At 41.3% G+C, this 17,714-nt stretch overlaps 1 protein-coding gene across 2 annotated transcripts in view; it reads left to right on the top strand.

Annotated features, from left to right (window-relative positions):
* The window catches only part of AFG1L (AFG1 like ATPase), a 70,419-nt gene extending 59,016 nt beyond the window's left edge, over nt 1–11,403 (top strand). For both annotated transcript variants that reach the window (XM_086744902.1, XM_086744903.1), the window contains 3 exons: nt 5,272–5,412; nt 7,135–7,248; nt 7,987–11,403. In XM_086744902.1, the coding sequence (XP_086601028.1) occupies nt 5,272–5,412; nt 7,135–7,248; nt 7,987–8,121 (390 nt within the window). In that variant the 3' untranslated portion in view covers nt 8,122–11,403. The remainder of the gene's footprint in view (nt 1–5,271; nt 5,413–7,134; nt 7,249–7,986) is intronic.
* Nucleotides 11,404–17,714: the final 6,311 nt, after the last annotated feature.

A 17,714-nucleotide genomic window follows, 5' to 3' on the forward strand; every position in this document is an offset into this window, starting at 1 on the left:
CATTCCTACCCTCAAGCAGATCAACATTCCCACCCAACTTGGTGTTGTCCACAAACTCACTGAGAGTGCACTCAATCCCCTTGTCCAGATCATTGATAAAGATATTAAACAGAACTGGCCCCAAAACTGAACCTTGGGGAACACCGTTTGTGAGAGGCCACCAACTGAATTTGACTCCTTTCACCACCACTCTTTGAGCTCGGCCATCCAGCCAGTTTTTTTACCCACAAAGAGTACACCTGTCTAAGCCATGAGCAGCCAGTTTCTCCAGGAGAATTCTGTAGGAAAGTGTCAAAGGCTTTACTAAAGTCCAGGTAGGCAACATCCACAGCCTTTCCCTCATCCATTAAGCAGGTCACCTTGTCATAGAAGGAGATGAGGTTAGTCAAGCAGGACCTGCCTTTCGCAAACACATGCTGGCTGGGCCTGATCCCCTGGTTGTCCTGTATGTGCCATGTGATGGCACTCAGGATGATTTGCTCCATAACATTCTCTGACACTGAGATCAGATTGACAGGCCTGTAGTTCCCCAGATCCTCCTGCTGGCCCTTCTTGTAGATGGGTGTCAGGTTTGCTAACCTCCAGTCAACTGGGACTTCCCTGGTTAGCCAGGACTGCCAGTAAATGACGGAAAGTGGCTTGGTGAGCATTTCCACCAGCTCCCTCAGTACCCTTGGGTGGATCTCATCTGACTCCTTGTGTGTGTCTAAGCAGCGTAGCAGGTCACTAACCATTTCCCCTTGGATTATGGGGGCTTCAGTCTGCTCTCTGTCCCTGGCTTCCAGCTCAGGGGGCTGGGTACCTGGAGAACAACTGGTCTTACTGTTAGACTGAGGCAAAGAAGACATTAAATACCTCAGTGTTTTCCTCATTCTTTGTCAGTATTTCTCCCCCCTGGCATCCAGGAAAGGATGGAGATTCTCCTTAGGCCTCCTTTTTTTTGCTAATGAAACATTTTTATTGTCTTTTATGACAGTAGCCAGATTAAGTTCTAGCTGGGCCTTGGCCCTTCTAATTTTCTCACTGCATAACCTCACAACATCCTTGTAGTACTCCTGAGTTGTCTGCATCTTCTTCCAAAGGTCATAAACTCTTTTTTTTCTGAGTTCCAGCCAAAGCTCTCTGTTAGCCAGGCTGGTCTTCTTCCTCGACAGCCTGTCTTTCAGCACATGAGGACAACCTCCTCCTGCACCTTTTAAGATTTCCTTCTTGAAGAATGTCCAGCCTTCCTGGACTCCTTCAAGAGTGCCTCCCAAGGGACTCTGTCAACCATAAAATAAATACTGACCATAAAACAGTACAGACTCCTGGCATCAGAGTTAATGACAAAAATCTACAACAGTTTTACCTTGTATACACATGGCAGGAACAATAATACAATAATATTGCAGCATGTGAAAGAACTGGTAACAAACGGTAAGTGACAATTGTTACATAAATGCGTTATGGTTCTGAAGTTGAATTTTGATCGATACATCAACTTTTTTTTGTTTCATCATTTGATGAAACAAAAAAGATCAGACAATGCCAGAAACGCACACCAAATCAAGCTGTTATTTTTAGGATGTTGTTCAGAGGACCAGATTAATCAGGCTAAACTTTTAATAAGAGGATTTAATATATATGTGTCAATATTAGGAGGATTTGTAGCTTCATTAGCAACTTCAGAGGAAGTAATACCTTCATGTATGCTACTGACTAAAATGGAATACTTTCTGTGACTGGGTGAGGTTTGTAAAATAAATTTCAGCCCTGGAGGGTTATCCAGAGGACAACGGTAAGTGTCTAAAATCATTTGCCAGTAATCTTGTCATCTTGTCCCAAGCCTGTATCGTTGGCAGTCAGGACCCAGCCAGTACTTGCTGCAAGGTGAGGAAAAAAGAGCCTGTAGGCAATACTGTGAAGGCGAGGGGAGGGCAGCTGGCTGCTGAAACAGCAGAAATCTACTCCTCAGTAGAGTTTCTGTAATGGAATGTACAGCCAGAATCTCTAGCAGTGGTGCAATGTGGCCTTGAACCCTCTTTCCTGTGTGGCACAGAGTTGGTACATGGGTGCTCGTGCCAGCCTCATGCCAGTTTTGCAAGGGCAACAGGCCAGTGAGAGTGTGACCTAGGAAGCTGTCAGGGTGCCCCTACATTGTGGTCGCCGGCATTTGGAGCATTTTGAATGTAGCTGGTGAGTTAGAAAAGCTTCAAAGCAGTTGCAGGCAGCATGGAAAGTGGGCCAGTACCGAGGTTAGAATAATACAAAAAGGGCTTTAGACTGTCCCCGGAGCATTTGCAAATTTGCTGGTTGTTCCTTTTTACAGTAAGTAGACTAAGGCAGAAAGAAATTAAAGGACTTGTCCAGTATGAAGGTAAGTCATGTTGAGAAGAAGATTAAAAGCTTTGGCTTCATCTCCAAGGTTATGTCCTCCTAAACCCTAAAAGGAGAGGGTTTGAGAACTTTTCTATGCAAAGAACTACAGCTGATGCCTGCTGAGTCATGTAGAACAACAGACTGGCTGACTTGGAGTTTCAGTTGTGTCTCACCAGACTTGAGTCTTGGAAGGGAGGTACAAACTTACTCATGGCTGCTAGGCTCAGATCTTTCTGATCATAAGATTTTGGAGTCTCCAGAGGGACATTTCTGCCAACATTTGCAGAATATTATCACTTAGTGCTGGGCTAGGTGTTTCAGAAGTTCTTGTTAAACAACTCGAAATGGTCTGCCTTTTATGTCCTTAATTAGAGGAATTTTTGAATTGCCTGCTTTTTGCACTGCTGAAGTAGATTGAATTCTTGTTTGGCTGTGATAAAGATGCATATTGTAACCCTCTGTGAACTGTGGTTTTATGTCTGTATAAAAAGCAAAAGAAGTATTCTATCTTTCTTTTTCCTATTTGAAATGCATTAGCCCTGTTTTTTTCCTCCACCTGTTTCCTCCCTCTTACTCCCCAGGTTTTTCATTTCCCTATCTGGATATCCACCAAGGTGCCCACCAAGTTCTTAGATGCATAGCTCAGCAGTCGGGTGCCTCAGTTTGCAGATTTTGCGAAAGTTCAAAGCTTTTAATTTCTATTTATTTATTTATTTTAGGAATCAGCCTTTAATATTTGATACTTTGAAATGAGGAGGGTGTATTCATATGGTTCGAGTGAGAAAGTATATCGCATTGGGACAAGACAGAATAAATCCTCAGGGTTTTGGGCTTTGGCAGAAGAGTGTTTAGGCTCTTCATGTGATAAAAGAATGAACCTGAATATTCAGCAATGATGTCTGTAATTTCTTACCTAAAGAAAGACATAAGAAATTATTGCTTTTCTCACATGCAATTAGATCACTGCTGATGTCCCTTTCAGGTACTCAGCAAACAGGCATACTTTATCTTCTCTGTACTTAACAGTGCTTCAGTCCTACGCGTGCCATAAAAATTACTGTTACCTAAACTGTTTGCTTACCACCAATCTTAAAAATCTCCAGCAACATCCTAGTATGTGTTGCTTTTAGTGCTTCCATTGTTTTGTTTTGCACTTGGTATGACTTGTGCAACTGGCTATTACTTGTGTCTGACAGTGAGGTATGCAGTGGGCTAGCTCTGTAATGTTTCCATCTGCCAGTTCCTTTCTCTTTCTGTAACCTTTTCATGCTTTATTTCATCAAAACCTCTCACGTTCAGCTACTCTTTGTCCAGATGAGATCTTTTCAGAGGTGATGCATGAAGCTGTTGCCAGTGGCCCTCATGATTAGTTTCTTGGTTTCTGGTTAAGAAGTCCATAATAGTGGCGGTGGGACTGAAACGGAGGGAGAAAATAAAGAGTATATATAACTTTGAGGAGAGGATATAGTATATACTGCTCTTAAACACTGCTAAAAACACTTGGAAGTTTTGTAATAATTCTTTTCCATAGGTGCCACAGGGAAGTTGTGTGGTTGTGAGTGGGGAAGCAGGGTGATTCATGAGACTGCAAATGAGAACTGACGAAGTCAGAGGCTTTAGTACCTACCTGGGGGTTAGCTGGTGAGAAGCTGTAGCTTATTCCCATTAATTTTCAGAAGAATTTTTGGAATGCCATCAGGGCTTCACTCTCCTGTGCTTACGTGTAGACCATTTCTATGGGTTTTTCACTCTTGTGCCTAAGTAAAACCAGAAGTCCTGCTCATGGACAGTCATTAATAACTGCTCAAAATAACTTCTTGCAGAAGGGTTCTGGTTAAGCGGTTAGTTAAGATGTTTGGCCTATGGCAAATTTGTCTAGCAATTTCAGTTAGAGAAAATATTTTTTTATTTCCTGGTTTTAAAGTCTTGCAGTGCTTTATAACCATATTATACTGTTGGTACAGCACATTTCATTAGCTGGGAAGGGAGTTGTGACCAGCATCCTGCAAAATGCTGCTGGTCTTGCTCTATGGAGTAGTTGTGTCCAAGATACTGAAGTACTCGCACAAGTAGAACTAATGGGATGAGTTTCAGGAGTATGAAGTTTTCCTCCTAAATACAATGACTTAATAACTCAAGATAAAGTTCTGCCTGCAGTACTAATAGGGTAGATCTTGCAGGAAAAATTACCTTCCATGTAATTAAAAAGTAATTTTAAATTAATGTAGTTGAATATGCCCTTGAATGAGCTGCTACTATTTGTACATCTCTTCTGTTGATGGTTTAGAGAAACTAATAGAAACTAATAAGTTCTTACTATAGATTTTTATTTCATCATCACAGGTGCAACCATGAACAAAGGAACTGCTACAAAATTGTATTTTTGTCTGTTTCCTGTTGCTTTCAGTACTTAGAACATAAGATTTTTATTCAATCTAGGTTTGTCTTGGGTGAACTAAATGCAGGTCTACCTATGATTCAGTAACCAGCCTATGTATTTGCATTTTTAAAATTTGCTGCTGGAAAGCATCCTAATAGCTGTTCAGATTATTTATGCTTTAGGTTGACTTCATAGCTTAACTATGTTTTTTCTTTTCTTCTATGGATTATGGTTTATAGTGATTATTTTGTTTGAGGTTGTCAGAGAGATCATAACATCGTCAGGATGCAAAAGAGCCACATTTTTAACTATCGAACACTGTTCAGGTAAAGTCAACGGTATGAATGAGCATCTGTATATACCTATGTCAGTAAGGGCAAACAAGCATTCCTGAAGCAAGATATGAAGAAACAAAAATAAGAGTATGGTCAAGACTTTACACCCTCTCTTCTGTAATTGTAGTATTTCAAGATACAGTGTTTATGTATAATTCTATATTGGGTTTCCATTTCTTATGGTTTGTTTTGTTTCAGCCTCTTGGCGCCAGTGACTATTTGGAAATATCGAAGCATTTTGACACAGTCTTTGTTCGTGACATACCGCTTCTTACAATGGCAAAAAGGACACAAGCTCGTCGTTTCATTACTCTTATTGATACCTTTTATGAGCATAAGGTGAGAGCCAAGCCTTTCCTGTATGTATAGGAATAACATTTGGCACACTAAAACCTGGCTATTACAGTTGGTTTGAGGTAAGGCTTTCTGTAGTAATGATTTGGAAAACATAAGCAGAATGAACTAGCACTGCAAAGAAATATCATTCCAGCTTCACAAAAAAGGCCCTATCACAATAAAAGCAAATAAGCAGGTTTGTTTTTTTTTTTTTATTTCTGTGAGTATTATACTTGACTGTAAATATAAGCCTGAGCTTATTTGCTTTTCTTGAATAGGGATGTTATTTCTTTCCTAACCCAGGAAAACCACAGAAGCCATGTCATCATTGTAATAATGAAAGATTGTGCTGCCAACTGTGCTGAAGTAAATTTAAATTTTTTAAATTTTAATCCGTACGGGCAGTTGGTCAGGAATCAGTGCCTTCCTGAACAGAGTACTGAGGAGTTAATAGTATAGTTACATTATTGAGTTTAAAGGAAACAATCACTGTAGGCTTTACATTAGGTTGCAGAACTGCTAATGGAATAGTACTGATAAATGCAGCACTTCGTGTGAATTTATAGAGGTTTCAATCATGGAAGCAAAATCAGCACTAGTAAAACAAAGGAAAGTTCATGTTTAAGATTATTTTTTAAGAGTAATACAAGATATGAAACCCTATCTTATGTGTGATTATATATGCAGACACTTAAATATTTATGCAATCAGGAAATATCGATTGAGATTTTTTTTCAAGAATGTCCTGGTGAGATGATCAGAAAGGCACTGATTCAGCAAGGTATTGAACTAACTAAGCATATGAGTAGTCTCATTTAAGTCAGCCAGATCCTTTGTGCTTTATGATTTGGAAGTGGACAGTTTCTAAGAGGATATGTTAATATTTATAAATTAATAATAGAGTGTTACAATTAGGAGAGGGTATGATCTGCTCTATCTATGTGCTGTCATTAAGAACTGTAAACAAACAGCCACTTTCTATTACTTCCTGCACAGGAAAAACACAAGTGTTAAACTCCTGTCACAAGTAGTTGTTTGGAAAAAAATTTCTGAGAGAGCATATTTGTGGAGACCTGTCCACAATGCAGACATTTTGCCTGCGTGCTCTCAATAAGTGTCTCCTTCTGTAATAATATTTCAATCTGCCTTCATTGCAGCCCCCCAGAGATCCTGTATCTCGCACCACGTTGTATCTCCTGCCAGCAGACATGAAAACAGCATGGTTATTGTTATTAGCAAATAATGTGCATTTGAGTAGCGTAGGTGAAAGCAAGAGTGGCTCAACTCAGTGTTCTGGGAAATTTAGAATTTAAACATTCTTTAGATGGGAATAAGTGTGCAGTGCACTTGCCTATGCAGAGAAATCTAACTATGAGGGGAAAGCAAGCATTGTTTACTAACACTTTATAGCTGTTTTTTTAGAAAGTAAACTTGATTGTGACCTCATTGCCTGTATAGCAGATATTCTGAGCATTTAATAGCAGTTATGCTGTTCTGTAAGTAAAAGTTACATGAGTTGTTATTGAGAAAAAGATCCTGTAAGGTTAATATTCCCAATGACTAAGTCAGGTAAAGCTGTTAACAGCAGTGCTAATAAGAGAAAGGGAGAATACCTCGGAAAAAACCAAGGTCATAATTTGAAGTTTGCTTTTCATAAAACGTGTATTTTATCTCTTTTTTGTAAAGCCCAAGTGATGGTATTGTTGCCTGTTTCCCTTCTCGCAGGTGCGTATTATCTGTTCTGCAGTGACTCCTCTCCAAAGCTTGTTCCTGGTAGAACATGACAATGGTGAGCTAGAGGACAACAGAGTGTTGATGGATGATTTGGACTTGAGCCAGGTACATGATATTAACATCCTCTTCCTTTTGTAACAAAATTGGTTTTAGTCTCATAATTAAAGCAGCATTTTAGGAAGAGGAATCAAGTAAACATTTAACTAGTGATTTGCTGCTTTTTCTGCAGTGGATCTGTCACTCTTATAATTGCATGTTATGTTATTTACTCATAGCCAAAGAAAATGTCACAATATCTAGAAGCATTTTGCATAAGTTTTGGGGTCGTTTTGATTGTTAACCATTATATCTGTTCAACCATGTATGAAAATACTGATTTAAGTTTAGCTCCTACATTTAAAATGCAGAAATAAAAGATGGTCTGTTCTATCTCTTTGTAGACTATAGAGGACTGCCTCACAAATCCTCACCATCAGTACTATTTTGCATGCTGCTTATTCTGTTTCCCCTTTTCTCTATTACTTAGTTATTGTTAATGAATTTTTAAATTATTTGTCTAAATTAGTATACAATTAGTCATCAGGCAAGTGAAAATAGATGGTTAGCATGTCGTCATGTTGTTTTAAATCCAAATTATTGCTTTGCTGTGTTTCTTCAGAGGGTTATCTAGCTGAAATAGGTGCTTTTCTTTAATTTCTGGAGGTTAATTTTATTTTGCCTTGCCATGCTGCTATCTTGTATTGTCCAAGCCTGTAAAGCACTCAGCCTTAGGAGTTAGCTAGGATGCGCTTCAGTACAGCTGTCTCTCACAATTTTTGGTACTATTTTTGTGTATTAATGTAGGAATCTGCCAAAGGACTCTCCATGTTTACAGGAGAAGAGGAAATCTTTGCCTTTCAGCGTACTGTCTCACGGCTTACAGAAATGCAAACTGAACAGTACTGGAAAGATGGGGACAGAAGCAAAAAAGCATTATAATTAAAAGTTGAATAAAATGACCAAGAAGTAAAACTACAGAATTGGAAAGGTTTTTAGCACAACTGAATTAATAATTGCACTTTATCATCTGGACCATGTTTTCTTTCATCAGTGTGTTTTTGTGCCTAAGACATGAGGACTTGGTTATTTTTCTTTACCAGCAGTGGGTGGACATATGAAATTTTGCTTTCGTTTTCTTTTCTGTAAAACATAACTTGGATGTTCAGGAAGTTTAATGGGATTAGAATTTTTCTGGAGAATTGGTCTAGAGACAAAGTTAATGGCCCATGGAGGGTTCAACAGTAGGTTTACAATGTCACACAAAGAGGGCACTTCATAGTTTATGCACTGCTTCTGTCATGTACAGTGCAGTTTGCACAAAAGAAAAATCAAATGCTTTCTTTATGAACCTCTGATGTTGTATAGGTCCCTGCTTAGAGCCCTGGAACTCCTCTGTAGTGTATTCTGGGGTGGGTTTTTTTCCCTGTTTTCTGTGTGTAGCCACCTGCTGGCTTTCAGGCTCCTAGGATTTTCTTGTAATCAGACTGTTGCTCCATCTGGTTCATTGAAAACTGACAGTGTGAACCAAGAGAGAAGCCTGAGGAGGAGCTTGAAGGCACTTGAAACTGTACAAGATTAAGATCTAAGGATCATGTATGGTAAAAGAAACTATGATAAGACCGGGTATAGTGCAACATGGAAGTGCAAGTTAATATTCTTCCTCAATTTTGCAGTTCTTGCAAGCCTGGATATGCTGCCTCTACACCAGTGACATACCTCGACCCTGAATTTTCTCAGGCTTCATCTATACCAAATCTTCCATTGCTGGTTAGCACACCTGCTCTGATCTGGGGAGAGGGGTAGAGAGTACTGCCAAGGCAATTTATCGTGTTACAATAGGAATGTGTTTTGTGGAAAAGATGGGATATTAACTGGTTCCCCAAAACATATCACCCATCCTCGTGTTTGTGGCTGGAAACTTTCTTTTAGTTAAAAATGACATTGTGTCATTCTTGGCTTTAATCTAGCTGAAACAAAATATGGTATTGCACATATTGGCCTATAGTGTATTTTTATAAAAAGGCATTTTAAGAGCATTTTTTAGAAACTCTGAATAGGGAAAAATATTATGCAAATGGACTGAAAAGATTGCCCTTATTTCTTAGGGAGGAGATATATAACATACTCTCCCCAAATTTGAGAGGTTTTCTTGGATTTTGTAACATGACCTTTTTCTTGTACTGTATCTATTATAAAAAATATTCTTCTCTGCCTTTGTTAAGCTTGATTACATTGCTTCAGTTGTAACCTCCATCACAATTACAGAAAGCTTTTAAAAGGGACTTCTGGGGAGGACTGGAGAGGTGCTGTACACTTGCATGTGCTATGGCAATACAGATGGAGCCATGTGCTCAAGTCTGATTTTCTGTTCTGATCACTTCTGTTTGCCCTGAAAGTTACCTATTCTGGCTATACCTGTTCTTCAAAGAATGTTTAAAGCCTATATTTATAGTTTACAACTTATGCAACTATGTTGTTACTCCCACAAGGGTGACTACCATGGAGAATTTTAATGCATATTTATGAAAAACCCAATCATAATACATTGCTTATACTTAAGAATATCCAAATAATTGGATATTTTCAGAGATTTTTATTAGGTTTCTCAACAGAGGGGCTATTGAGATTCATGCGTGTGTGTCTGTTTATACACACACATATGTATACTTATTTATACGTATATATAAATATAGATATAACTAATATATCTAATTTAAGTGTGCGTGGTTCTGTATTTATATGTGGCAGTCTATACGCATCAGCCTGGGCCTGCACTGAGAACTCTCCTGAAGCGTCAGCCTTGACTTTTCTTCCAGTGGCATTCAAATACCTCCTGCCTTGTTTGTACCAGAATGTATTGTGGGAAAGTGGGAGGTGGTGCTAGAGACCCTAAAGCATCTTGCATCTGGATATTTATTTACATTATTTTAAAAACGGTTTCTATATTTAGCCTGTATGTCCTCCTCCCTCATGTGGTTCAGGGCAAATGCATAATCTTGCAGAACACAGGTGAGATGCTTGGGATGTGTGAGAGAGAGAGGAGGTTCTGGCAGGTTCTGCATTTCCACGGAGGCTGTCTCGGGCCAGGGAAGTGAAGCGTTTCTTCACAGTCTGCGTGGGTGATGACCAACGTCATTTAACCAGGGGCTCCCTGGAGCCCCCTGGGCAGATGTGCTTGTGCACCAACTGGTGCAGCTTTGCCTACCGGTATTTGAGGCTTTTCTGCAATCTGAGCACCCATCCCAAACCCAGATACCCCAGGTTTTTGGAAGCTCCTAAATGCGGTGGGACTCAGGTATCACTAAAAGCCTCCTGGGATGTAGGTGAGCTCTGTCAAACCACAGGAGGGAAGTTCCCAAAAGCTTCCTGAGCGAGCGCTGCTTCCAGGGCATATTCCTAAATAAAACCACAGTGCAGTCTTTCCTTGGCCAGCAAGGAAGCCATCTCTTGGGAGTCATTGGTGGGCGCCCGCAGTAATCAATGAGAAAAAAATGGGGAATGTTCCAGAAGGGTTTGGGGGGTGATAGAGGCTATAAGCAAGAAAAAGTACTTAAATCACTGTGCAGTATTTGTGGTTGCACTGCAAAGTGTGGATGGGCACTTTTAGGCCAGGACCACAAGGAGATTGATGGGACCAATTTGTCAGCCAGGCCAGATGCCGGGGCAGAGATCCCCACAGTAACCACAGAAGCAGCATATTTATGTCTGTCCACTTCCCTGAAGAAAGTGAGGCCCTACATGCTTATTTTTCAATGCTGCTAATAATGCTGTAGCATACATAATCTCTTTCTAATAGCGAATTTGGGGGAGGCTTCTTCTGAGGCCAAACAACTTCCAGGCAACTGGCGCTGGCCAGAATCTGGCATTGAGGCACAATGGACAACACTGGGTAAGTTCTGCACTGGGTCACCTACGCTCCCAGCAGTCCTGTCCCCCGCTGCCTGGCCTGGTCCCCACTGCTGTGACACAGCAGCAATCTGTGACTTCTTGTTCCCACAGTAAGATGTGTTAGTTGCCAAAATGTGAACCATGAGATGCCTGTGAATAAATTATGCATACTCCTTAATGGCCTTAAAATTGCTGGATTTATGCTGGATCCTAAGGTTGAGTATGGGCTTGTTAGGTTTTTCTTAACTTGGCAAATTCACGTCATCTCAGATCTGCAACATGTTTTTATTTCCCTTTTAGTCATTCAGCAAACATTATTGCCAAGTTATTTTTAAAGGTCTTTTCGAGTAACCTAACTGATGCGGTATGATATTTTGCTGTCACAGGAAGTAAAATCCTTGTGATTATGGACCATGTGAAACCTTTCATGTTGATTTATAAAGGCCATGTCCTGCCTGAGAATCTCTCAGCTAACTTATTTCAAATACTTGATTGATGGAGGAACGTTCCCAATGCCCGAAAATTTAAATTGCAGCTTCTGTGAGCGTAGTTGCTCCGTCCCTAAAGACGTTTTATCTTTTAAGCTGTATTTTCATTTCAAATTCTTGTGCAGTAGCTCTTACTTACATTTTTTTATAAATAATGCTAGTCTGTCTTTCAAGCTACTGGGTTTCTGTATTTACCTTTGCGCACATTGAGGGAACAATTGCAGTATTTTGGGAATAATGAGCCAGCCTTCCAAAGGTCTTTGGAGGGATTGAAGATACACTTCTTGGGGTTGCTGCTTTTTGATCTGAAAAGGAAAACCATTAATGGCTTTTTTTTGAGTAAAGGTGATCATAATGACACTATAGCTGGATAGATGTCACCTATTTTGCAGCAATTTAAACATGAAAAATCTTGACCAGGTTTCCAGCAGTGCTCAGCACGGTCACCAGCCATCTAACAGGGAGGAAGACTAGTCTCTCTGTCAAGACCTATCTAAGAGGATCAAGATCCAGGCGTTTTCTGTCTCCAGTTACCTGGATCTGAATAATCCTAGTGCCTCGGTTTCCCTATTGCTAAAATGGGAATGATGTTATTTTCTTATTTGCTGACATTGGAGTGCTGCCAGGCTTCACGCAATAATATTCTAAGATGCTTGCTGAGGCTCTGGGATGCAAATACTTCAGTAAAGTATGTAAATAGTGCAAAAAATAATTTAACTACTCAAAATAGATTGTTTGGGTTACAGAATTAATGCCGTCAACTAAACACCACGTGCCTGTTTGTAGTGATGCTTTGGGTTTTTTTTTATAATGCATCTATTTTAAAGGAAATGAATCCTGGGGTTTCTGATTAAAATCCTAATGAATTAATGTAATTTTTCTTCTACTTGTAATGACAAATTTCCTATATGATTCATTACAACCTTCGTTCATGTACTTGTGAACTACAGTGGCTTTGTAAGTTCTGTTGGGATTTTGCTTCTATTATATTGTGAGATTTTATTTTTAAGTATATAATTTTGAGTTTAATATGTAACAAGCCGAACACTGTTAAATCCTTCTGTTATTTGAGAATAATTTGTGTTGTAATAAATAAAAATTAATAAATACAGATTTTATAAATATTTCACTTATTACTCACACTATTTTAAAGTATGTTTTTCTGAATAGATAGTTACTTAGTGAGATTTTTTTTTTATTATTTTTTTGTATTCAGGGGGCAACCCCAGACTGGCAGTTTCTGGGCAGTTGGTTGCCTGGATGAGCCGTAGCACCGCAGGCCATTGCCCTACACATGGCTCAGCTTTTGGTAGATGTACGCAGGGCTTCTCAGCAAGGTCCTCCTCCAGAGGCAGTTCAGACTTGTCCTTCTCAGTTACTGCTGCCAGCAGCCCTAATCTTTGTTTTCAGAACCTTTTTTACACTTCTCTGACTCTTTTCTCTAGCAACTTGAGGGTGGGGACACTCCAGCTGAGTGCAAACTACAATCAAAGTGCTCTTTTTTTTTCTGTTAATTTGAGATTCTTGATGTTTAAGATCTGCTTTTGCTGTTGGCCAATTAGTTGCGCAGTTAGTTGTAACAGGTTTTATGCAGCCTGGAAAATTCCCCTTGGGAAGCAGTTAGTTAACATTTAGGCAGGGAGAGAAGTCCTTGAACTGATGGGTGGGGAGGGTCTGAAGGTAACTGGAGAACCCCGGTGCAGGTGCCCTCATGCAGCAGCTATTTTTGTTGAGAATGGGAGAGTGAGGCCGTAGCATGACACTTCCCCATGGATGCTAGCGGCAGATAGTCAGACAGTTCTTGCTGACAGCCAGCCAGCAGTGTTTTACATTCAGACTTCAGAAACCAGTGGTGTAAAATTTTTTTAGAAGTTAAATTTTGAGGCTATTTCTATCCTTCCACTGGAAACAATCAACCTCCTCATTTCTTCCAAAGAGAGAGATCGTCGTATTGAATATCAAGCTGTGACCAACTTGCTCCACTATCTTTCTTGTAGCAGTACAGTATCCAATGTTTGAGAAGAGCATTCAGAAAACTTCCTAATATCCCGTTAGAGATTCACACAGGTTTGTGAAACAGGAGGCTGCATCCTTGCCAAAAGTTGTATGCCTTGTTAATCATGTAAACATTGGATCCTTCTCCAGACTGATTTAAGTTCCTTTCTTTTTTTTTGGCCTCCAGCATCCTGCAGTGGTCAGCCATCAGGGTCTAATTAGAAATTTTGCTCAAAAGAAAGTCCCCTTGCATGTTTTGCTGACTCTTCCAAGATACTTTGGGAACAGATGCAGCCAATCTGCCTTTGCAGCTCTGTTTGCCCAATGGATGTTTCTCTTGTTTCCCCCTGAGCCATTTCCTCTCGGAGATGAGCAATCTCCAACGTGTCCATCTCTTGTCACAGAAGAGCGCTGCTCATCTTGGGATACTTCATCTTTCTTCTGTTGTTCTACGACCTCATTTCTGAGGTCAGAGCACAGGTCTGCGGGGGCTCAGCTTCCCCAGGGCCCCTGGGCTTGGAGTTTCCTGATGCTCTGGCACATTTGAAATATGGGGTGTGGGGTCTGGGGTGCATCCATGCCCCTGCAGAATGGGAGACATTTCTGACCCGTGGGTTGAGGCAGTGCCTGCATTTACCTTTCTGTCTGCTGAGAAAAGTAACTTGCAGTGGCAGTCCCTTATGGAAGAGTAGAGGGAGGATGGAGCAGATGGAGGATGCAGGCCACTTGCTCCCTCTCCAGCCTTCTGCATTCTCCATGTATTTGTAAAACAACTTTTGTTTTAAATTGAATTGAATTCTAAGAGCACCATTAAAATACAGAAATGCTTCTCGCTGACCTATTACTCTGCATTCATGTTGGTAAAATTTTGGATGAGTTTCTATAGTCCTCCCGCCAGTTCTTTGTCAGGGTGAAGAGTTTAGTTGGCTCTGTTAATCCACTCTCTAGCTGAAATTGTTCATTTAAATCATTATAAAAATCCACTCTTTTCCAATGTGAATCCTATATTCCCAGATTCAAGTACTGCTGCCAGTGCAAAGACTTCAAATTCTTTGAGTGCAATCACACTGTGTCTGTCCAAAGCCAAACTGCAAACACTTATCCACAATTCCCCTTACTCAGCTTTAAGCTAATTTTTCCACCAGGCAACAAAAGCCATAAAAGTATAGGGAAAGATTATTAGAAGAGCTTGAGGAATGGTTGATTGATTCCTTCACAAGCTGAGGTATAATGCCACCACATCCTCTTCTTGCAAGAAGCAAAACCTTTCGTTCTGTTACTTAATATATTTTTAGCGTGCAGTTCTTCAGTGTCACAGTAATTAAGAGCCATCACAGCTGCTGAAAGATGAAGCACGGAACAAAAGATGGAGTGATTGTTTAAGCTGAAGTTAACTGAACCAGGAAAAGTAAGCTCAATGACATGAAGAAAAAGCTTGCTTTGTATCCTCTGGTCTTTTACAATTAGTAAAGCCAAACACACTTGTGTAACTTTTTCTGTCTACAGTGATGGATAATGTTCAGGTCACAACATGACATGTTGGGCAGCGAGGTTTTCTCCTGCAGGCTTGGTAAAAGCATTGCTCACATCAAGTCTTTCCTGTAGCTGAGGTACCGTGTGCCCAGCAACGCTTCCCTGTTAGGCTCAAACACGCTGCAAATTGCTAGCAAAGTTAGTTGGGGTGGGGGAGGCGAAGTTTGTTGAAAACACAGGCAGAGGACCAGTCTCCTCCAGTTGTGGTTGATATCTCCCAAAAAGTAACATTTCAGAGGCCAATGGAGAGAAGAGCAATTACTGTCCGGCAAAATTACAATCTGAATGGGATGCCATTTTCAATGCTTCGCTAGGTCGGCTGTGATTGCTATAGAAACTTCTGAGAGTGAGACAGAGAGGTTTTCCAGCACTGGAAATTGCGAATGGAGAAGGTTAGACTGGGTGCAAAGCCCATTCAGTCAGGCAGCTGCCAGTTGAGCCTCTTTGCCAAGTAGATTGTAGGAAATGCTGATTAAAATATCCACTGAACGCACCAGGCAAATTAAATTTCAGTCACAGCCGCCTGGCCAGTTTCAGTGGGAAGATGGCTGTGGCATGTGGTGCACCTGGGCTCACTCTACCCCCACGGCCTCTCCAGCGGACGCTTGCCCCCTGCTCACAGGTACGGCAGTGGTGCTGCAGTGGTGATGCTGTGGCTATGGCAGTCTAAGGACACAGTTAAGATGAGGTTTGTGGGGAGAGGTGGAGCAGCCAGCCTAATAAAGGATGTCTGTGGGGAAAAAAAGAAGCCAGACATCCTTCCAGGTGGAAGAGCAATGTCCCTCCCCACCCCGGCTTTGCCATCTCTCCCAGGGTACAAGCTCAGCAGATAAGGGCTGCTGCCACATTCACCTCCCTCTGCCTGGTGTGGCTGGCACCCTCATTTTGTCCGCCCATGCGCCCACTCCCTGTGTTGATACAAAACAGGACTGCTCTCTTTGAATGCATTGCCTCCCAGCCCCTTCCCCTCCAAACAGTCCGCGATGGACAGATGAAGATGACATGTTCTGGACGACCAGCTGGCGGTACAGCCGAAAGCCTGCTGCAAACCAGGAGAAAGGCCTAAGCCTGCGGGAGGTCTCAGCGCTCAGGGCTTCCCCCCGTTACCTCTATAGCACCATGGACAAGCCCCTGCAACCCACACTGCAGCCCATCGGTCCCTGGCTCTGGTTGCACACGCAGGTGCATCTGCAACTCCAGTCTCTCCTAAAGAGGCTGCTCTTCCCTCTTTCCACACTCCCACTCCCTGGTCCTTTCATCTATGCTGGGGGAGGGTTTCATATCTTTCTGTCACCCTTCTGGCAGAAGGCTGGCAGCAGTTATTCCAGTACCTCGCTCCCCACAGATCCTCTGAAGGACTGTTAGTATTATTAGGCTTTATTGCCATCATTGTTTCGTTTCCTCCTCTCTCCTGTCTCTCCTTGGCCTCCTCTGATTCAACACAGGCAGTCAGCCAGAGGAGGCTCAGGCAGGTAAGCTCAGACACATCTAATGCTCTGACACAGGAACACGGCCATTTCCCCTCTCCTCCACAAAATGCAGGCACAAAATCCCACAAGTTTTTGCCAGCTTGGGCAGCAAAGCCTTCAGCGCTGTGCCCCTGTACAACAGCTCCGCTTAGGACAGTTGCTTTTCCAGTCGTGCTTGGCTTTGAGACAAAACAATAAAACCTTTTCGTGACTCAATGGAATTTTCCTACTTACCTATACTCCAAATATACCGGTTCTTCATAGGCTGTGCTTGGGAAGAATATTTGCATTTAAGTACAAAAAATTATATGGCCTGTATTAACATGAGCAATGAGATTTGTCTTGCAGTGTAAGGGTGAACAATGTAACAAGTCATGGTTTATCAAATCCATGAAATGTTCGATATATGGCACATTTTTTCAGAAAAAAAAATTATGCACCTTTGGTAGTAAATGTAATTGGTATTTTGGTCTGATTGTCATCCTGTTAATTTACAGTTTTTCAATATATGTTTTTTTTTAAAGTCAAACTGACTTCATCCTCTGCTCTCAGAGCACCTGAAAACAGTGTTCAAGCATCAGGACATCTGCTCAAGCCAGCGTCTGTCATTGTCTGCTTAGGCTTTTCAGATGCATTGGTTATCTGTTTCACTAATGGCTAGCACCAAGCTGTTACAGTAGCCTCTGTGTGTGTGTGTGTGTGAGTGTACACAATGTACTCAAGGACCTGTGAATAGGTTTTGCAGTCCTTGTGGCCTCTAACTGCTCCCACAGCCATGAGTTAAGGCTTGGTTAATGGACGCCAATCTGTCAATTCTTGAACAATTTAAGAAATTAGTTTTTCACATAATGGAGAAATTATCTGAGTGTATCACAGCAACCCATACTTGAGGACACCTCTGTCTGCTAAGGCTGACCCTAATAATTAACAGCCTTACCCAGTGTCCCAGAGGTACTTTATAAGGCATAAGGCTGAAGGTTAAATACCTTCTGTGCATCAGATGTGCTCATTACACTAGTATGTCTATAATGGCTTTCCTGAAGCCACAGCAGCTTGTTAATTGATTGCTCTCATTTTACGGTCTTTCCAGGGGTCCCCTGTACCATTACAAAGCTGTGCCCTTGTCCTTGACAGATTGCCTTTTCCTGTTCAGCCTGAG

Source organism: Chlamydotis macqueenii, chromosome 3 (assembly GCF_036417535.1).
Source record: "Chlamydotis macqueenii isolate bChlMac1 chromosome 3, bChlMac1.mat, whole genome shotgun sequence".
NCBI classification, from domain to species: Eukaryota; Metazoa; Chordata; class Aves; order Otidiformes; family Otididae; genus Chlamydotis; species Chlamydotis macqueenii.